The sequence below is a fragment of the Perca flavescens genome, chromosome 15, assembly GCF_004354835.1.
Source record: "Perca flavescens isolate YP-PL-M2 chromosome 15, PFLA_1.0, whole genome shotgun sequence".
Taxonomy (NCBI): domain Eukaryota; kingdom Metazoa; phylum Chordata; class Actinopteri; order Perciformes; family Percidae; genus Perca; species Perca flavescens.
In genome coordinates, this window is record NC_041345.1 from 18907269 (window position 1) to 18929920 (window position 22652).

At 44.1% G+C, this 22652-nt stretch overlaps 1 protein-coding gene across 6 annotated transcripts in view; it reads left to right on the forward strand.

The window, feature by feature from the left end:
- Positions 1-21632, forward strand: part of arhgap23a (Rho GTPase activating protein 23a) — an 82468-nt gene extending 60836 nt beyond the window's left edge. For 3 of the 6 annotated variants that reach the window (XM_028598900.1, XM_028598899.1, XM_028598896.1), the window contains 19 exons: positions 861-921; positions 2514-4107; positions 9088-9243; positions 10166-10277; positions 10385-10424; positions 12182-12319; positions 12409-12717; positions 12807-12868; positions 12988-13106; positions 13520-13638; positions 13735-13887; positions 14066-14144; positions 14249-14322; positions 14450-14539; positions 14622-14747; positions 14892-14933; positions 15384-15477; positions 17952-17983; positions 18147-21632. In XM_028598900.1, the coding sequence (XP_028454701.1) occupies positions 861-921; positions 2514-4107; positions 9088-9243; positions 10166-10277; positions 10385-10424; positions 12182-12319; positions 12409-12717; positions 12807-12868; positions 12988-13106; positions 13520-13638; positions 13735-13887; positions 14066-14144; positions 14249-14322; positions 14450-14539; positions 14622-14747; positions 14892-14933; positions 15384-15477; positions 17952-17983; positions 18147-19580 (4834 nt within the window). In that variant the 3' untranslated portion in view covers positions 19581-21632. The remainder of the gene's footprint in view (positions 1-860; positions 922-2513; positions 4108-9087; positions 9244-10165; positions 10278-10384; positions 10425-12181; positions 12320-12408; positions 12718-12806; positions 12869-12987; positions 13107-13519; positions 13639-13734; positions 13888-14065; positions 14145-14248; positions 14323-14449; positions 14540-14621; positions 14748-14891; positions 14934-15383; positions 15478-17951; positions 17984-18146) is intronic. The other 3 variants (XM_028598898.1, XM_028598897.1, XM_028598901.1) reach the window with 3 other exon arrangements.
- The last annotated feature ends 1020 nt before the right edge of the window (positions 21633-22652 follow it).

The following is a 22652-nucleotide window of genomic DNA, read 5'->3' on the forward strand; positions in this document are numbered from 1 at the left end:
GCTAGTATTGGGTTTCTATGCCTTGAAAAAAGAGTAGCCTGAAGCAGCGTACTCTACACACTCACGATGCTCTACATGGTCTCAAAAACAGACACTGTGGGGAAATTAGCAGTTTGAAAAAGTGTCACTGGACTCTGTTTCAACACCAGTCAGGCTTTATCTGGTGAAACTATTTAATCCTTTCCCTATCCATTCTAAAGTCTTTCTATCCAAAGGCTTAGATTCTGAAATCTAATTTTATTATTCATAATCATTTCTGATCTTCTGTTGGACCCCAACATCCTCAGGTCAGAATCAGCTACAGCACAACTGGCTGGTTTTAGGGACGTACAAGTTTTTCTCTTCCAATAACAATTCAGGTTCCATGAATTCAGGCTGTATGCTGATACCGACTCCTCAACCGATGCTGTGCTCTCTTTTTCCCATATTTAAAAAATCTTTATACCTCACAGCATGGAACTCATTAGGAGATATTGTTATGTAATGTAACCTGAGGCCAGGGATTGCTGTGGTATAGTGGAAATGCTGAATTTTATGATGACATTGACGATGAAAGTGTATTTGATGCGGGTCGGTTGCATCTGGCCTATACCCGATCCACCTAATGAAATCAATGAAGCCTGATACAGAGTCGGTGATTCAAATCTGCGCATCCCCAACTGGTGTCCACTTTGAAAGGACGGAACCTGTAGATATTTTAGCTTACGTAAACCTTTCTATAAATTAGTCAGAGGATTAATACAAAATGCTGTGTCTCACACTTAATAACAAGCACTAGGTCAGAATATTGGACCTATTTTTCACCTCCTCTACATCTTGTTTGTCTTCCTTCTTACTGTCCTCCTCTCTTCGTTCTACAGTGAAAGTGTGTTGGAGCTCTGCATTATGCCAAAAGATGAAGACGTGCTTCAGTTGGTAAGTGTGAGTATGGGATTTTTCACGCACCTTCTCTGAACAAACTAACCCACACATATCATGCATTGCACACATCAATACATTTGCTTGGCAAGCAAACTGGCAACTATTTGTAAGATTTTGATTATTTCAGGACACTGCGGGAATATTGTGTAGTTTGCTTGTTTCTAGTTCAACCTGGATTCATCCCGTCATTGTCGAAGAATGTAGAGATTTTGTTAGAATTGCTGCAGAGTGACTCAGAGGCTCTTTGCTCTGTGTTTAGATTACAACACACATTCATTAAAAGCTACTGGTATCCTGACTGTCAAAGCTTACGTTTGAAAAAAAAAAACAACAGCTCTGTGCTCGTTCACACACCCATGTACTGTACAACACATTTTTGTCGCTCCACAGGTCGCTCACATGATCAGACATGCATTATCGCTCGCCCCTCCCATTAACCCGGAGCAAAGTGTCAAATCACAAAACAGGATATCACCAGATTTAAGTGACACTACTCAAACATGCAGAAACATCAGTGTTCCTGCTGAGAGAGCCCAAAACTTGGTTCCCCATTTATGTTTAAGTGCCATGTCTTAACCTTATAAACCCACTCCTCTGTTCTTACACTCCTCCCCTCTCTGCTACGCCTGTATCTGCTGCATTCCTTGCATGACATCACCAGTGCTGCGCCTCCTTCCACACTCCCACAGGGTGGAGTAAGGCAGAGAATGAGAGGGAGGAGAGAGGGAGGAGAGAGGGAGTTTGGAAGGATCCGACAGAGGAGAAAACAAGGAACAACGAATAGATAATTTGCACAAGAAAGTAAAAGAAAATAAGCAAAACATTGAATGTTTCTGGGAGAAGAACGGACAGTTTAAGCAGCAGGAGTGTTGGGGAGGATCAGTCTTCTGCCTTGTCCTCTGTTCTTCCTCCTCTGTGTCTGTTTGTGGTGACTACAAGCCTAACACGCAACCTGAGGAAAGATTCTGGATTCTGTTGGCCGGTGTAGGTAAACCTTAAAAGACTGTTTGTGTGATTTAGCATTACTTAATCGTGAGAGTGGGAAAGGGATTGTTAGCAAGTATGTATGCTTATGGTCTTGAGTCGAAGTTGTAAGTGATGCTTTAAATGCGACAGTGTGACTAATTGATAAAGTAGTCAGTTAATTATACACTTGTTATTTGCAACGGATAGTCTTAATGCGCCGCAGTGTAAATATATATCCTGTATGTGTGTGTATACACAACATTGCTGGGGACATTTGCAGCTGGCGGCTGTCTCAGTGAGTGTTGTGGCTTTTGCTCAAGGCAGTTCATGCAGTTTGCTAGCTATAGCATGTGTTTGTGTTGAGAGCTGAGGCCCTGAGGACAAACTGTGGCAAAGGGGGTTAAGCTGAGAAGCCGTTCCACTTGAAAGCTTGTTGTGTAATGTACAGTGGCATGAAGTTGTCTTAGAGAGTCATGGTTATGGTCTGTGTTGTTGTCAAAAACTTGTTTACTGTAAGAGCACATGATTTAAAGTCGCCACTGCCCCACACACATTCAGCTTTTCTTCAAGGGCTCATCCTGTAATATTTTATCTCACTTATCCTCCATCTTCTCTTCCTGTCCCAGGCATACTCCCAGGATGCCTACCTGACAGGCAACGAACCCTACTCAGGGGGAGCTGAGTACCTCCCACCACCACCTCCCCTCTGTTACCCGCACACCAAGGCCACACCCCCTGCTGGAGCCCCTCCGTCTGGCTCCATGGGCCAGAACCAGCTGGATAACTGGAGTCGTTGGCCAGGCTCTTCCAGCCCCTCTTCACCCCTGGACAACCGCTCCACTGTGGGCAGCCCCGCCAGCTGGCAGGAAGGGCGGGCAGGAGAGCCAGGTGGTGTGGGTCACAGCAGCCCGGCCCACCGCACAGAGGAGATCCAGTACGGTATGACCAGCCAGCAGCCTCAGGGCCAGACCAGGGGGCGCTCCTACTCTTCCTCTTCCTCATCAGGGGGCCCTTTGTCTAGCCCGTTGCAAGTCCACTACCCTAACCACCACGCTGCCAGCTCCTCTCAGTCCCAGACACGCAAGTCCAGCTCAGCTTGGACAAGTCCCCCCCTGCCCCAGCTCAGCCATGGCCGCACTGAGCGCTGCCAGCAGGCGCTCTCTGACTGGTACTACAACCAGCTGCCAGAGCGCCCAGCACGCAACATGCAGACCCGCCACCGCAGTTACTCTCAGGACCGGCTCAGTGATTCAAGGAGGCAGCAGCAGCGGACAGGTGGCTGGCCACACAGCGCCTCCCAGGACACTCTGCTCTTACTACAGCAGTCAGGACCAGGTCCCCAAGGAGAACCCTACTGGTCCTATGCAGACTGGGAGGGGGGCCCAGGTAGGGGGCACCCTGCCACTAACTATACCCGGACACGTTCTGAAAACCTGCTGGCCCAGTACGATTGCCATGGCCGCTCGTTAGAGATGCTGGACCGAGCAGCAGCTGGAGTGGTCTCGCCTCGTTTTGAGAGGCTGTCATTGCTCCAGCAGGCTCCTCATCCGCCCCCGAGGACTGACGCCTACTCGAGACAGGGGAGCCATTATGGTGTAGCACAAGCTCCTCCGATGTCCCGACACACACAATCACATTCTAAACACCACTCCCAGCCTCAGACCCAGCAAGTGGCCCCCCAGAACAGGCGGCTTCCCCGTGGGCAGAGCGTGGATGACCAGCCGGTGGGCTACCGCAGCTACAGCCCCTCTTTTAACCGCAAGACGGGCCGCATCATGCAGCAAGCCCACTCTTTCAGGGACCCTTCGTACTCTGGCCCTCACATGAACTGGAACCCAAACACTAAAACCAGTCCGCCAGACGGCAAAACGGCACCCCTCACTGCCTCCACCACTCCCGAATCCCAGGACAGAGCGTACAGGCCAACAAACCACGAGAGGGAACGAGGCTCAGTGGAGGGGCAGGCAAAGGTGGTGGCACAGACCCAGGAAGTGGTGCTGAGGCAGAAACCTCCCACCGGGCGGAGGAACGCCCACGGTATGCGTCACCCTCACTACGCGCTGCCCATTGACGGGCTAGAACCCTCTTTGTTTTCTCCTGATCCCCAGGACTCAGCTCCTGCCCCTGGTTCCACGGGAGATGTAGCCCCACGCAAACCAAACGGCAACCTCGCACCCCTCCCCATAGAGGATGACTCCCTGGCCTCCATCCCCTTCATAGGTAAGCAAGGAATGTTTGAGCTTCACCTCTTACACCTTAACCCCCTCACAGAAACTCCAACTGACCTTGAGATTTCATCGTGATTTCATCGCTTCCATTATAAATTGTGATCCACACTGAGTGTTTATTGAATGTTAGTGAAAGCTTAACTGAGAGGAAATGCAAAAGCTATAATTCAGACTTATGAGTTTGGGGAAATGTGTGTATCCTTAATTTCCTTCTTGTCTGTATATTGAGGCTCCAGGCTCTTCTCAGATACAGTTTCCATTTTCTCATTGTGTGTGTGTTTGTCTGTGAATGTTTGTATTGGGTAATAGTGGTACGTCCCACAGTCTTACAGACAGTATTAGTACTTTCTTATTGAATCATCTGATGGGAGTTCCCTAATGCTGCTGCCTGCCCCTGGTCTCTAAGGTCACCTGACAATGCTGAGGAAATGAGGTGGAGTCTTGTCTCCTGAACGTGTGGATTTTTGTTTGTGTGTGAGCAGGGTCAGAGATTATATAATATACTATAATTCCTGTAGTATGCCAGCCTGTCATCATTTTCTTTTCTTTTTTTTTCTTTTTCTGGTCTTTTAGTCAGTTACCATATTAGTTTTTATAGCAAAGGTTAGCATGCGAACACGCTAAACTAAGATGGAACACAGTAAGCAGTATACCTGCGAAACATCTGTATGTCACCATTGTCATTTGGGAGCATATTGCTATGCTAGCACTAGCATTTAGCTTAAAGCACCACTGTGCCGAAGTACAGCCTCACAGAGTGGCAAGCATGGCTGTAGACTTAGCCTCTTAACCTTGTTTAATCTTAACTATTGAATATTTGGATTCAGAAATTCAGAAAGTGGGCTACTTATAATCAGTTTTTTTGTGCATCTTCATAACAGTTCAGTTGACTTTGAACATTATATCATTTTGGCTGTAAACACGTATATCTTAAGGAAAGAAAAGTTGCCTTCTAACCCTTTCCTAAAAGACTTAATCTGCTTTTTATGGACCAACAGAAAGAAAAGCACCTAACCTAACTCATAGTAGAGCACCTGGAATCATTTTGCCATAAACCGATATTGATATTCTGTAATAGCATGTAGTATGTAGTTCTGTGTCTATATGAGGTTGTTTGCATGATAATATGCACTGTACAGTTATGGCCTACATATGTTGGTGTCAGTGGGAGGTGATTGTGGTCATGTTCCGTCTTGTTCCCTGCTCTGAAAAGATTGAACGAGAAGGGGCTCCGCGAGCTTCATGTTGGTTTGTGTCTCGCGACATGTACAGCAGCCCTTAAGTCAAACCATACGCAAATGAAGTTTGTCGATTAGGCGAGCCGGGCCTCCATCACACTGTCACAGCCTTAGGAAAAACACCGCTGCTTACCCTAATGCCCAATAGAGTCAAATCAGCTGACTTGGACGCTTAAACGCCCAACATGGAATGACATTATGATATTTGAGCCAAGCCATGCTCGGCCAGAAAAGGTCATTTAAAGAGAGTAAATCCAGAGGAATCTGCAAACCAGGAGGCACCCCTCTGCCTTTCTCTCAGTCAAGTCTGTCAGAGCACATTCTTGCCTCGTACCTTCAGCTGAATCAAACGAAACCGGGCAGTCAGAGCTGCAGGCCGGGACACGTTAAATGGCCATAAACTGAAACTAGGCTAGTTTCTCCCCATAGACAAGAAATAGCTTTTCTCTTCTCTGTCTTTCTCCATCTCTTTATCGCTCTAAAAGAGATGCTGATATGATCTGGGCCTGTTTGGAAACATACAATTTAATAGGCTGCTGTCTGCAAAGCACCGATGTCTGTGAGGTAGAGAGCACAAAGGCAGGCTGTGTTTGAAGACAGATATGTTTTTATGACGTCTAGTATAGAGATATATAGAAATTTTGTATTTTTACAGCTCACACAATGTGAATAAAACAAGAAGAGTCATGTCCACAGATACAGTATTTTACTCTGTACCCACTTGGAGTCTTTCAACATGAATCTAAGCTGTAAATTACCAGGAGGGTTTTGTGGTGGTCCTTGTGGGGAACAGTAGGGGCCCATACTCTCAGCTCCCGCCCTCAATGCTGCTATTGTGCTGCTCTGCAAGATGAAGGGGTTTATGTGTCTGTGTGGTTGTGAGGGGGTTCAGTCTATAGCCTCTTTCCGACCAAGTAGTTACAGGAACGTAGTTATAGGAACAGTCCACTTCTAAACAGTTCTACTAACTACTCTCCCCCAAAACCGTTTTTCCATTTGCATTCACACTGGCCAAGTGGCCATAGGAACTGACCTTTTGTTATTATAATCACAGCCATCTAACTACCACTATGCGAAAAAAGGGAAAAGACCCAGCCCTAAAGTAGGAGCTGAAAGAGTTACAGGAACTGCGGCCTGAGGAACTTAATAATCCCCAAATTGGTCCAGTTGGAACATGAGAAAAAAAGGGTTCTAGGAACGTTATGTTCAAGGAACTGCAAAAATCCCTCCGGTTGGAAAGCAGCTTATGACTATCTTTACTAGCTGGACCCTGGACACAACAGACCAGGGCCAAGGCCTTCTGTACTGGCTTCTGTCCTGCTTCCAGAAGGCCTCTCGTCCCCTTTCTTTTTCTAGATTCCTGGTTTTCTTCTCTCTCTCTCGTCTATTTTTCATACTGACCACAAAGCCACCGCAACGCCAAGTATAGAAAAAGTACCAACCGTTGCCATCTAATGTTGGGTCAGATTTATAGTCTTGTTTATAAAGCTGAAACAATTAGCTGATGAATCCATAAATTGATCAACAACACAAACTACAACTACAACACACAACTACTTCAATAATCAGTTCATTGTTTATGTAATTTTCAAGCAAATATGGTAAATATTGGTTGGTCCCAGCTGCACAGTTTGAGGATTTGCAGCTTGTTTTTGTTTTGACATAATACTAAACTGAATGTCTGAGGGTTTTGGACTGTTGGACAAAACGTGCAATTTAAAGTGGTCACCTTGGGTTTTCAGGAAATTATGATTTTTATTTTCACTATTTTCTGACGTTCTATTGACCAAGCAGTGAATCAATTAACGGAGAAAATAATCAGCAGAATAATCGTTAATGAAAATAATTGTTAGTTGCTTCTTTCATCTTTCCTTCAGTCTGACTTTTACAGATTTAAACCATAATCTTGCCAATTGTATGCTGTTTCATATAGCCAAAGTTTTTGTCCAGCTGTACAACATTTAATTTAAAAACATGTTTATATTTCTCAAATTAGGGTATAGGGAAAGTATGATTTTGGTGCTGGTACCTAAACTCTAACTCTAGTAAGTAAAGACAGCCTCGCTATACGCTTGGTAATGAGGTTTGAATGAATTTTAAAGGTGGGAGAATTTACTCAACCCTTAACGTAGTGTAAAAATCACCAAACTTGGAGATATTGTTTATTTTCACAGTAACAACCTGTATGTAGGTGTGTTTTAAGGTTATTATAAGCTCCTTGTCTGTCTCTTATATTCTTTCCTCTCTAGCTAAATGCTTTTCTACTCTTCCTCTCTCTTCTTTCTTCACCTATCTTCCTCATATGTTCCCTGAATGCTGAGCTCCACAGGATATCCTGTAGGGTTTGGGCAGAGTGTGCTGCAGACAGTATGATGCTCCCCTCTGCTGGTCCATCTCTGTCTCGTGGCTCTTTGCTCACTCTCTGGCTGCCTGTTAATGACGGCCTTTGTTAAACCCACAGCCTGGCTATTTCTGGGCAGCGCTGTAAACAGGCAGATTCCTCATCCCAGATTGGAAATGTTTTCCGCCTGATGTCGGACTCTAGTGTGCACAGGAGTGAAGAATAGAATAGCGAGGGTGGTGGTGGAAGAACGCCAGAGGGAAAGAGAGACAGAAAGAAAAGTGAAGAAGGTGAAGGATGAGGGATGATAACAGGAAGTTGTAGGGACAGAGAGGTAAGAAAAAAGGGAATCCGGGCAGGACTGAGATGAAACCGTAGCAAGAATTTAGAAAAGGCTTAATGGTGGTCTGTGTGGGTGGATCTCAAACTGACTCCCTCCATTCTGCAGAGGCTGTGCTGCCCTCTGTAGTTGCCACAGAGAATGCACTGAAGCCTTGCAGCAATCCAGTCCGGAGAGTTTAAAATGTCACCGGCAAATCCAGCCTTTCCTCACTTGCATGCAAATATTGGGCCGGCCTCTAATCCTCTATGTCAGTCAGGAAGTGTAAGTGTATGTGAGAGTGTGTGTTGTGGTTTCATATCCCTTTGCATCTGCTGAAACTGTTCAAGACTTGTTGCCTGTGTGACCTATAAAACAGCTTTATGCCTTGTGTCTATTAAACACTGAAGCTTCAAATATAAAATATAAAAAACAAGCACTAAATATCTACATTCAATGATCCACAATATTCTTTTTCTGTCCTTGGATTGGGACATATACTCTTGAATGTATCCTTACATGTATCAGATCAAATACAGTTGTAGATTTCATAAAGAACTGAAACCTGGAGCCAGTAAATCTCTGTTACAAAACCCCCACTGTTGGCAAATGAATAGCTCTTCCTATGGCAACAGGAGACACAGGTACTGCATTATCGCTAAACCATTTGCTTATTTTGGTTGCATTTGTTTGTGTTTTTCTTTCCTGAGACATTTGCATAGCTTTTACATAATTCAGCTTTTTTAGTGGATTTGAAAATGAGCGTAGATTGTTGCGTTTGTGATCCGTCTTCTGTGTACTTCTCACTGGAATCTAGAAATCCCTGGGGTAAGGTTGTTGTTTGCCTATGATTTAAAGAAATTAAATGTCTTGTTTAGTATTTCTGACCGCAACCCTGCCATTCCTCGCTGTTCCTCTCCCTTAAAAACCTCTCCTCTTTCACACGTTCTCCTAATCTAACACCTTTTACTTTCCTTCTTTTTCCCTTCTGACCTTTTTCTCTAACACCTAACCCTATCCCCCTCTCCTTCTCCTCCTATCCTGCCTCGCCTCCTTCCCTCCACCCTCCCACAGATGAGCCCACCAGCCCCGGCGCTGATTTGCGCGCACGCCACGTGCCGGCGTCCTCCGTGGTGTCCAGCGGCATGAATTCGGCGCCCGCTGTGGTCACCAGCGCCGTCTCCCCCACCTTCACCTTCCCCCTCACTAGGCTCTTCTCACACGACTGCAGTGAGTGCCCCATCCTTCCCCTTCCTCCCCACTGCATGCAGCCGAAAACTATATACTAGATTTTAAAACCCTCCTGGTTGGCATTTTTATTTTCCTCATTGCTATAATTTCCATCTTATCAACAATTTTTGCCTATTACGGAGTCTTAACTGTCTTGTTTCCTCAACTAAAGTGGAAAAATCTGCCAATTTCAACCAGTTTCTAATTCAAATCAAATTGTTTAAAAAATCTCCAGAATTAATTGTATTTGTTCATGATTCTAATACAGTAGTTTCCTTAATCATGCAGTTTTATTTCACAATACTGACACTGGATGATTTTTATTGGAAACAGGTTGCACTTTAAAACAAGACGTTTAAAGCTCCAAAACAGACACAAATCCTTGCAAAGATGGCTTTTTTAGCAGTGCTGCAACATTTTTTGCATGCTGAATCTTAGATTGCATGTTTAAAACAAAGACAAAATCGTAGAAACATGTTTGCTCAGAATGTGTTTGGTTGTTTTTCCCGCTGTGCACGAAGCCCAAAGAAGTCTGTGTGTTTCAGATTCATTTAACTCCCAGACCAGTTTAGTAAAATTGGACAAACTTCGACTTGCATGGTATGTTTCTTTAAACAAATGCATGTCAGTCTGTGTTTACAGAGGCGACACCTGCATGCCGGTGGTGAGAAAAGTTACCAGAGTTGATTTATTCAAACCCACCGCTCCAGCTCATCTCCCCACCGTCCACCTTAACCATGTCACTCAAACCCCAGACCTCCTCCTCCACCACCTCCTCCTCCTTCCTCCCTCACTACCCCCTCTCCTAATCCAACACCATCCACTCTGGTGATTGGCATTACATCAACATTCTGTCTTTCTCTCTGTCTCTTTGTCTTTGTTTCTTTTTCTCTCTCTGCTCATTCATCCTCTCATCGAGCAGGCAGTATTAAATCCGGTCGCCGTTCCTCCTATCTTCTAGCCATCACCACCGAGCGCTCCAAGTCATGCGACGAAGGACTCAACACGTTCAGAGAGGAAGGCCGAGTCTTCTCGTGAGTAACCTCAAACTCAGACAACTGGGATCAAAACGGCATCCATTAAATGACGTGTGCAGGCAGACATTTTTGACATTCTAACTCAGATGCGTTGTATTACACAGGAGGCTACCAAAGAGAGTGAAGAGTTTCTTCACAGATGGGGTGAGTTTCTTACCTTTGATTCCTCTTTTAATCTTTTTATCATCTAAACCTTATTTTTATAAATCCTGTCCTTCTGTCTCACTACTTTACTCGTTGCAGGGTCCCTTTGCCCGATCAGGTTGACTGCTCTATCATTCACGTTATTTTTTCAGAAAATCAAATAAACAAAAATGGGACACCCTGCAGGCTTTTGCTTAACAAATTAAACAATAAAAAAGTAATTTTAAGACTTACGTAGACGGTGGCCATTTTAAATCACAATTGTAAAAGCACTTGAATGAAGTGATCCACGTAAATGCTTCCTGATGTTTCGAGTGAAACATCAATACAATGACACATGGCATCTCCCTTCACTTCCTCTTCACATTGGAAATTTAGAGTCACAATTACTTTTGCTTTTACTTTCGTCATAAAACGGTTGAATTGTTTACCTGTGACATGCTCAACTGTAGTGTAAAAGCAACACAACTACAGAAGAGTTATAAAGTCAGTCAGCTGACTCAGTAATGTCAATTATACTGGTACATGTGACTTAAGTTTGCTAACATTAGCAACCATGAGCTTGTGGTCGTACCAGACCAAGTGAGGCTGTAGCAGCGTAGATTGCATTAAGCCAGGCTGTATTTTATTGCTTATTAATTAAACTTTTATGTGTCAGAAATCTACCTCTTCCAGTCCCTTGTTTTCATCTTTTGTTCTGTGCCTCTGGTCATTTCTGCACATCAAAACGTGTTTGTTTATTTAGGAGCTATTCTTCCTGAGGTCCTTATAACTCTCTTAATGGGACAATGTAATAATTAATATGCACATTACAAGCATCGTAAACAATACAGAATAGGACATTATAAGACAGATAAACATACACAATAAAATTTGAACACAACTCATATGATAATGAAAAAAATAAACACATAAGACAAAGACAGACAGATAGACAGGTCCGCTCCACCCACCAGTGCAGTCATATGACATTCCATACATTCAGGTTTAATAATTTTTAGGCCAGTTACATCAACATGCTATCATCACATAACATCTGTTTCACCCTCTCAGGACACTTCTCACAATTGAACACACTTTAATATTTTGTTAAACCTCAACCAAGTTAATTTCTGTGTCTACTCAACATCTCTAATCAATAGATATTTCTTTACTAAACTAAAAACTGTACAAAACAATTTCATTTTTGCAGTCAAGGTGCTTCAAACTTCAAAATCAAAACAATGTAGCTATTTAGGTGAGTCATCTTCAGTCTGTGTCAGCTTTATGAAAGCTGTCAGGAATATTTTTTTATGTGAGAAGACAGCATTTGACAACTTATAGTACAGCATCACAAAGAGGCCATATAGTTGCTGCCTCAGCTACTAATGCATCATTTGCAACATAATGTAATGTGGCAAGAGTCTTAAATTCATGCAAACACTGAGGAGCAAGGGTCACTAAACAACTAAACCCTCAGCAGCACTGAATGCAGCTGACTGAATTAGGTTTTTGCCTTAAAAATGAACATCAGGTTGACTCAACGCCTCAGCAAAAAACATAACTTATTTCGGCATGAGAGATAAAGATATATCCGTTTTGTAATCTTTTTTTGTTTTGGTTTTAATACATTGTCAGAAATGGGTGTCCTTGTTATCATACCTTTTGATTGCCATACTGATATAAATGAAAATAAAAAAAGTCAGGTTTAATTACTTTTTGAGGTCTCAAGGAAACAAAGAGAATCAACAAATGAAATTTCTCTGTTTGTGTTTCAGTCTCTGGAAAACCTTGGGACAGCAGAGGAGGTTCGTTCTAAACGCCACTCCACCTCAGAGCTGGGAAACATCACTTACAGCGACGTACGGCGAGAAGGATGGCTGCACTATAAACAAATCCTCACAGAGAAGGGCAAGGTGGGCACACCAGGCTTGTTACAAAAATAACCTAAAGCAGAAAAGTGTTTAAAGCAAGCAAAGTCTCACATCTCACCTTTCCTTCACAGAAGGTGGGCAGCGGCATGCGTCCGTGGAAGCGAGTCTTTTCTGTGCTTCGCTCCCATTCGCTGTTCCTCTACAAGGACAAGAGGGAGGCGGTGCTCCGCGGGGCCACGATCGGATGTGCGGCAGAGGACGAGCAGCCAATCAGCATCCGGGGCTGCCTGGTGGACATCGCGTACAGTGAGACAAAACGAAAGCACGCCCTGCGGCTAACCACCCAGGACTTCTGCGAGTACCTGCTGCAGGCGGAGGACCGGGAGGACATGCTGGACTGGATAAAAGTCATCAGGGAGAACAGCAAGACGGACAGCGAGGTCAGAGGAAACGCCTGTCAGACTCTAACCTCCTCTGTGACTGTGCCTGTAGTGTGTAGTTATAACGCAGGTGTGTCTGTTTGTTGCAGGAGCTGGGCTTCTCCAGACAGGCCCTCATCAATAAGAAGCTGAATGATTACAGGAAACAGAGGTGAGTCGCCTGATAATAGATTGTAAATTGAACATAATGAGGCTGCCTTTACCACTGCACTCGTCTGTTGTCATGACTGACAGCTTAAATTAAACCCGTCTCTCTGTCTCCCCCTGCAGTCCAACAGGCAGCAAGCCCGACTCCTCTCCCAGGATGTCCCGCATGAAGCCTCCCTTCATGCTCGCCAAGACGGACAATGCTGCGGGGGCGCCACGCTCCCCCAAATCAGAGGGCAAAGGTCAGTGTCAGGGGAAACAAATCAAACACACCCTGGCAGAACGGACTCACTACTCATTGTGCAAAAATAAAACTGTAATATCTATTTTCATTATTGCAACCTATTATCTGTTTTAATTGCGCTATTTGGGATTCTTTGACACTCTTCTAGAAAAACATTTTACCTTAAAACCTGCATGTTAGATATTCCTTATCCATAGGTATACGCTCACAAGTGAAATTACAGTTTCCACAATCGCAATTGGTATATGTAAGCAATCCTTTTGAGCAATATATCTGCAGATTTAAGAATATTTAACTGCCTTTTTTTTTTAGGAGAGCCTTTTAATATAAGGACCGGGTAAACCAGGAGGCAAATACTGAGGCTCTGTGTCAAGCAGGGAAGTCTGAAGTTTTTGTTGCACCTGTCTTTAGATGAGAGCAGCCCTCCAAAGTCTCCGTGGGGAATCAACATCATGAAGAAGACAAAGAAGGCCGGGCCTAAAGCCTTCGGTGTGAGGTTGGAGGATTGTCAGCCAGGTGTAAATAACAAGGTAAGCCTCAATATCATCTGTCATACCTGAATGCAATAAAAGTACTACTACTGAAGGTTTTATATGTTTAATAAACTCTGTCTGTGTCCATCTCAGTTCATCCCGTTGATCGTGGAGATCTGCTGTGGTCTGGTAGAGGACATGGGTCTGGAGTACACGGGAATCTACAGAGTCCCCGGGAACAACGCCATGGTGTCGATGCTTCAGGATCAGCTCAACAAGGGCGTCGACATCAACCCTGCAGAGGAGGTGAGGAACAACAAACACACCTGTGCCTTTACCTAAAGAACGGCCACTTCAGAGAGAAAAATGATCCGGGTTGATGGGGAAGAAAACGTTTTATCATTCGACTTCACTCAAAAAAACAACAACAGAAGGTAAAATATGACGGCCGCTGACTCCTCTCTGTTTCTTTTGTGGTCCACAGAAGTGGCAAGACCTCAATGTTGTCAGCAGTTTACTCAAATCCTTCTTCAGGAAACTTCCAGAGCCACTTTTCACCAACGGTGAGTCCAAACATGTCGCGACAAGCCATCCACGCACAGCTCGCGCTGCCATGCATTCACATCCAACCATTACGTGTATTTTAATATTTGTAATATCTTTACAGACAAGTACAACGACTTCATTGACGCCAATCGGATGGAAAGTGCGTCAGACAGACTAAAAACCATGAAGAAACTGGTACGCATATTTCCATATTTATGAACAGGATCGTGTGTGTGTGTGTGTGTGTGTGTGTGTGTTGAAGAAGTTTGGCAGGTTCAGCAGGTTTATCAGTGTTGTTATTCCTCTTGTTTCTCTTTTGCAGATCCGAGACCTCCCAGATTATTATTACCACACTCTGAAGTTCCTGGTTGTTCACCTGAAGACTGTGGCCGACAGCGCAGATAAAAACAAAGTGGGTGAACGAGAGTATGTAAATGTAATTAAAATGTATAACTGGGAGTTCCTCCGTGTTAATGTCTATTGTCTTTGTGTAGATGGAGCCCCGTAACCTGGCTCTGGTGTTCGGGCCGACTCTGGTTCGGACGTCAGAGGACAACATGAAAGATATGGTCACACACATGCCTGACCGCTACAAGATAGTTGAGACCCTCATCCAACATGTGAGAGATGCCACACAACAACTCAACACATACACACACACACACACACACACACACACACACACACACACACACACACACACAATACAAACTACTCACAATAATTTTCATGCTCAATATTTCTCACTCTTGTTGTTCTTGTAGTGCAACTGGTTTTTCAGTGAAGGACAAGACAAGGATGAAAAGGTAAAAAATACAAGTAACTCAAGAAGTTGTATAACAAACCATAAACACAAGTGTAATTTTATGGATTCTAGTGCAGCAAATTATTTTGTCTTGATGGTGACAATAATTCTAAGAAAAACTCTTCTTAAAACACCTGCAATTATGGATATTCTTTTCAAGTTTAAAGAACAATAAGTCTTGAATCTAAGATTTAATGACTTTTGTAGACATTTGTGCTTTTTCATAAAACCAGTAAGTCACTCTGTTGTTTGCAGGGTGACACATAAAGTGACTTTGAATTTCTTCAAAGTCTTATCTTTTATCTTTGTGAGTAAGAGCACAGATAAAGCAAAACTGTGCTAGACAGCTATTTAAAAGATTTATCTCTAGTTTTTAATGCATCTAAAGTCACAGTAAAGCACAGCCTTTTGTTGTGTGATTGAATGTTGGTTTTGTGTCTCTTCCATCCAGACGCCGGTGGACACGGAGGACGTGCAGCCCGCCCCCAACATCGACCACCTGCTGTCCAACATCGGCAGGACTGCTCTGCTCGGGGAGGCGTCAGGTGAGCGCGCTGCGCACTGCTCTCAGCCAATCGCTGCTAGCTTTGACCAAGCCGACCAATAGCAATCGGGTAGCTGTAAGCGGAATCCCAAAATTGATGCTGCTTTCCATTTAAAGCTGAAAGTAGGAAATTCCCCACTAGTGTGTCATAACTACAATTTGTGTGCTCCAGTGGACTGAGGGGGGAAAAACAGCTCAGAATTGAGTCTTAATTCTCAAGAAAACTTAAGTTTAAAGTAAAAGTATAAATGAATCCTGTTCCAATGAAAATTAGAAGAATCTCTAAAAACTAAACTACGTAAAGCGGAGCTCTTTTAAAACAGGTTAAAAATAATGATCTCAAGTTGATATGTTGGCATGACGTCAGATTCCTCGATTGATTGAGATTCTTCCTTGGAAGTTTGTCCCAGTTTAAAGCCAGAAATCCCTCCTTTCCAACAGAACTGGAACGCAGCATAAGAAATGAAAGTCTTGCAACCATTAGCACTCGGAGTGTTTCTGTGTTTGATAGTGTGTCTACACTTCTCTCCTCTCTGCTGACCTCTTTTTTTCCCTTAATGTTGCTCATCTTTCACTTTCTCTGTACATTTCTGCATTTCCTTCTCTTAGCTGAGCCTGTGGAGCAGCCACTGCGGTAGGATGGGAACTCCCCTGGCTGTGTGTGTGTGTGTGTGTGTGTGTGTGTGTGTGTGTGTGTGTGTGTGTGTGTGTGTGTGTGTGTGTTTGTGTGTGCAACCGATCATATTGCAAAAGTGAAATAATGTGTGTTTGTGTGTGCGAGAGCGAGACTGTTAGTGTTGGTGATGGTTTGTGTCTCCATGGTCTCCATTACCCTCCTTAAAGTCGGCGTCTCCCTCTCAGTGTCAGACGGAGGCCTCAGTAAGAACGTGGCACTTCAGTGTCGCCCCAGTCTGACTAATGAATTAACGGCTGACTGGATGCTCTCTAAGTGTAAACTGTGGTCTGTCACTGAGAGACAACTCCCTCACTAGTGGTCTTGTTGTCGAGCACTGCGCTCCACTCATCCTGCGGGCAATTTCAGTCAATCATCAGGCTCCTAACCCCACTCTTAGCTCCAAAGGTTGCGCCATTTCAGAGCCCCATTGACATCAGAGATGCATTTCTTTTAATCTGAATTATTTGTGTGAGGCTCAGTAATGGCCCAAACTTTCAACCCTCCTCCTCGGTTTTTCTATCACTGGTGAACTTCCCAAAATAAGTTTCCCAAAACATTTCTTAATTGAGCCAATATACCAATAAGTCTTTTTTTTTCCTAGCTGACCCTATAGTGTACCAAAATCTGATGTTGGATTATTTATGATTTTACTCTGAAAGGCTGAGTGGGAGGGAGCATAACATCAACAACACTAGTGAATTATGAGCTAAGCTGCGTAGAGCTAAGCTTCTACTGGAGCTTTAAAGCAACACCAAAGATTCTTTTGTACCTTAAAATAATGTTTCCAAAATCGTTTCAGTGTTTCATCAACTCGTAACCGGGTGAACGGCACTTCTGCATTCACTCTGCGGCCCTATATCAGCTATAACCGCACTATGCAAGTTTGCCAGATCGGGTAACGGATCTGTAGTTAGAATGAGAACGGTAATTCCACTTCCAACCTGTAGGGGGACCAAAGAGGAAAAGTGCTTTGGTGTTGCTTTAATGGTGGTGTATGTAGGATATGAAGACCACAGATAAAGGGTGACAGTTTGCTGCACCGCAAAGCCACCATCTGAAACAGCACACAAAATAAACTGGATTGATATTTTTACCGTTGTTGTTGCACAAGAAACATTTCCATCTTGAGCCATTTAAACTCCAAAGATTTTGATTCATACACTTTGTGAAAGACAAAAACTTAACTTTTATCCCGCATCGGCGTGTATGTGAGGGAATGTGTTTCTTTTGATACTCTCAACTCAAAATTATTTCTGCCTTCACGCCTCTCAACGCTTCCTTCGCTGATTGATGTCATCAGTGTTTTCGGTGATGTCATCTGTGTGTGCCGCGTTTTCCTATTGCCTCCAACACCAAACCCTGCTTCCTTCAATCATTGTTTCTCCTTCACGTGTAAATCAGTGTCTTTGTGCTGAGGTCCGTCAAGGTCCGAGGGCACAGAGGACGTTGAGTAGAGGAATTTCTGTTGTAATTATCTATTTTTTTAATCAGGAAGAGGACAAAAAAACTGCTGAAACTTTCAAGCATGTTGTGCTCAATCTGATATCACTGCTGGTGTTTTCCCCTTTACAGCTGATGGAAAACACCTGCTGTGACATCAAAGTTTAAAATGTAGAGAGAAGTGCAACCTGCAGTAGCAGTTTGTCTGTGATTTATTGTGGATTTTCCCTTTAAAAAAATAAAAATAAAAATACTGATGATCACACCAACTGCCTCTGTGTCCTCCACCATGACTGTTCTGGCCTTTTGTTAACTTCAATGGTTCTGACCCACTGATGTTTTTACTCTCTTTTCCCCAGACTCAACCAACAGTGAGTCAGCTAAATCAAAGGTAACATCTCTTTCCACGGTACAAGGTTACTCTGGTTGTTCTTATACCACCCATACACACTGATATTGTCAGACAGCAGTAGTTCAACATATACTAAAACAGAAAGCATGTAATGTAAAATGTATGTATGACAGTGTCACAGTAAACTTTTCTCCATTTTCAGGGGTCGTGGGGATCAAAGAGAGACCTCACACCCAAGGACTTCCTGACTCTGTCCATCATGTCAGCTGTTACGGGCCGCAAACGCAGGAAGCGCCATAACGGCCGCCGGGTGGGCAGCAGCACCGACGACGACTCAGAGCACGAGCCAATCAAAACTGGACATTTAGGGGCAGAGGAGGAAGAGGAGGCAGAGTCGCCTGTAGGAGACACTGCTCCTCGAGCAGAAGGAGAGGACGACGATGAAGAAGAAGAGGAGGAAGACGAGGAAGTTGTAGAAAGCGGAGCGAAAGAGGAGGTAGAAGTGGAGGTGTTGGCGTCGGCTATTCCCAGTCAGCCGCACTGTAAAGAGGAAGAGGAGGCAGGAGAAAGGCAGGCAGCCATGTTGTTGCACGAGGAGGAGGTGCGGGCGGAGGTGAAGGGGCCGCCGTGGAGAGCTACAGAAGATGCTCGCTCTATTGTTTCTGGCTACTCCACCCTCTCCACGTTAGGGCGTAGCCTGGGGTCCGAGGGGAGGGGGGATGATGCTGACGACGAGCACAGCGAGCTGGTGAGCGAGACGGACAATGAGAGCGGCTTCGCCTCGCGCTCCCTCACCCAGGAGAGACCTGATAAACACCCGACAGTACCTGCGATCACACAACCGGCCGCGGCCCCGCGAAGTTTCCTCTACACACACTACAAACCCCCCGTTCTCTCGCCCGCGAACCTGCTCGCCCCGCCCACAGCGCTCACACCCACACCGGACTCTGGGGACAGGAGTGAAGGAGGGGCGCGGTCCACCACACCCTCGTCCTCCTCCTTCTCCTCCTCCTCCACCACTCACAGACTGCATTCGCGGCCTTCCTTCAACTCGCACAAGCTGATCCAGTGCGACACGCTGGCCAGGAAAAAGCTGAAGTCGGAGAAGGGCAAGGCTCGCTCCCTGGACGTGCTGGAGCTGTCTGGGGCCGCGGCTGAGGCCGACAGGGCTGGTTCTGGGTCAGACGGTGCACCCAGAGTGAGGAGGGACACCTCCAGAACCAACCCCTCCTCAGCCGGCAGCCAGGAGAGCCTGCGCCTGGCCCGGACCAAGCCCTCCCTGCCACCCAGTGAGGCCGCCTCCTTCACCCCGACCGGCCCCGGTGGCAGGTCTCTGGCGGAGCAGGTCCGCGCTCGTCTGATGGGCTCGGCCGACGACCTGCGCATCGTCGGACTGCGAAAACCGCTGTCGCCAGAAACACGGAGGAAGAGACGGGCCTGGCGCAGACACACCGTGGTGGCCTCTCCAACTGAGATCTCTGAGAAGAGACCCCCACTGACTGTCAGTGATTTCCCCCTGTCCTCTAACACTCAAAACCAGGTCAAAACACCAGGGCTGCCTCGGGATGCAGACGGGCTCGACCAAGGACCGGCTACACGTCAGGCGCCCACCTCCAGATTCCACCAGTACCTGTGAGCCCTGCCAGCTGACCCCACACTTCACTCCAAGGAAAAGAGGCTCCTGCAGGGGGGGTCCAATGCTGAGCCGCTGACTCAGGTCAGTAGACCGGCAGCAGTGTAAACAGAGCCGTGGTTAGTTGCCAGGTGCAACACAGTCTACCTATGACCATGTCTTTGAGAGCAGCCCACCCTTTTCTTTTCGATAAGCTCCATTTGCATGGCAAGGAGCATTCCATTGTTGCCAAAGCTTTTGTTTTTTTCTTTTCCTATATGTGTGCTTTTTATAGAAATAATACAGAAACAGGACAGAGACACAAACAGACCTCATCACAATCAATGTCACAGCCAAGAATTCTCATTTGAGTAATAACAGAGCATCGTTTCCATCTTCTCTACGCTCCTGCTCACAGACAACATAAAGTTAAAGGGTTTAATCCCGTCAAGGGACCAGAGACGGATGCTAAAATGCAACATCCCTCGGGTTCTTGAGAGAATGGTGCTTCTTAATAAAGTAGGGTTTAACGGTAACTATTACAAAATGTCTCCGAACCTACTTCAGTGAGCCAGAAGAGAGACAGTCAGCCTCACTCACAGAAGCTATTGGTCAGTTTAAAACCATGTCAAGGGATCTCCACTGATTTTTCATATCAGTCTTATCAGTCCTAATCTGTTCCTCCTCAGACCACAGACACTGTAATACTCTACAATAGACACAGTAGGTTACAAACACACAGAATACATATGTTGTCTCTCTCTACTTGTTAATAATGTTTGTGTGTGTGTGTTTGCACAACAATATTTGTGATCATGTCTGAGCGTGCAGGTGTTTGTGTTGAGCAAATTTTGTAACATTTGTACAAAGCCTTGTTAAGTTAACCTTGTAAATATAAATATTATGTTATCATATTTGTTTTTACTTTTTTAGTTCCTTTTTTATGGTTTACAAAAGTGCGTACAAGTGCACAGTTATTTCTTTCAAGATGTTACTTGAAATGTTTCCCTTAATATATTCTTTTTTTGTTTTATATTCAATATATATATTATATATATTTTGTATTAAAGTAAAAAAAAAAAGTACTTTTATTGTGATTTCACCTCTTGGGTGTACCTGTTCACAGGAGACAAGATAAACATGACTAAACCTGTTCCTTATTTTCTCATAGATGGCCTTTCTCTCTGATTCTCAGCACTGTGCAGAAAACCTTTATCTCACGAGATATAATCTTATAAATAAGTTTCTCTGGTGACTATACTTCCAACAATGTTGCATCAACATGTACACAAACCATCAAGCAACTACATGCGCCAAGAGAAGAAATCTGGTAATTATTATATTATATTGGGCAGTTTGCAGGCAGCTCAGCGCCGCACTGTGATGGCTGACCTCATTTGTTTTGTTATTCATGTCTGGGATTACTGACAATGCCTCCACAGATCTGCTCATATTTATTGTGCTCAAGACGAAGTATGTTCCTTCTTGTAAAAGAGAAGCCTCACAGTGTTTAACAGACTTAAAATATTGTGTAGCTAGCGCATACAAACGGACCTTTGTGTTTTCATCAGATCCCCTCCGAGGGTTCATCTGTCTGCACGTTTATTACCTTGGGGTTACATGAGGAGTTTTCCATAAGGTCAGGCTCTAATAAATCCTTCCTGACTGGGGAAATGGTACATTAGAGGAGTCAAATACAGAATAAATCTATTGTTTTCATCTCTCGTTTTGCTTTCCCTTCACAAAATAACACAAACAGGGGGTGCAACTACCAAAGTCATGAGACTTGTTTTCATCTGACCAAATAACCCGGTGAAAAATAATAATAACAAATAGGTTATATTACTTATAAGTTGTTTTACCTCAAGATTTTTTTCTACAAGTGCCTGATTTCTGGAATGTGTGTTTGTTCTGCAGTGCCATGGTCGGTTCTTATCTTTCCGTTTCCTTTTGTTGTTTCTGGGTCTCCGCCCTCCTCTCCTGTGGTTGATGGTATAACTAAGGCACTGACCCAAAGATGTGTACGTTTAATACAAGCGGTCTAACTGAGAGGCTGTAAAAAAAAAAAAAAAATTTAAAAAAGATAGCACACTTCAAGCCAAGGACATGTCTATGCACTCTCTTTGCCTTTAACACAGGCATTAACAGCTATTACCGATACTGCTAAGAGGGATGAGGCGTAGTACTCTATCAGCTGCTTTTCATCTCTCTCTGCCTAGTGATCCACAGTGTGTGAATATGGTACCCCTAACAAGCCCTACCCTAAACCGGCATTAGGTCATGTCAGACAACATCCAATTTCTTACAGATGAACAAACAGCCCATAACTTCATCAAAAAGGAAAACTCTTGTGTTGTCTGAAATGTGATTTTTACCTAATGTCTAATTGTTGTATTTTAAAAATCTTTTTGTACATACTATCTTAATATGTAACATATTGTATTGTGTACATTTGGAATTGCTTTTGAGTATAACTAATATGAAAAATGACTGGACTTAAGGTTGTCCGCCTGAAACCATTTCCCTCATGGCTGTGTGCTTTAAAGCAAGGTTATATGATGTAAATAAACAGAACTATGTTTAAAAAACCCAAAATGTTTACACGTGTGTTTGTATTTGGACATCGTAGGATTTTGCAGCATTTTTACAGGGAGGATGATGCTTATTGTTTGACAGCAGCAACTTAAAATAGAAGCTGAATGACGCCCTCTAGAGGCTACAGATGGTCTCTCCAGGCCAAATGGCACAGATTGCCTCTGCTCAAGGAAACTTCATCTAAACTACCGAGGCTTTGTATAACTTAAGAACTTAATAGTTTAATATTTATGCAATCTGAAAATTAGCTGGTAACTGGGAATCCACTGAAATGTATCATTCTATAAATAGAGCTTTAATGAATATTTAATTACATCTCCAGCTGATTATTTGTGTTTAACATGACCAGCACTCCTCGTGAATAAAATGTGTTTGAAGAGTGGAATAACTATGGGAATAAACCCATTTAGCATTTATTCGTGCAGAACATCCTCAATAGATTAAACAGAGTGGGTTAACCTTCATAAAGAGCATGTCCATCATATCCCCCCTCCCCCCTCC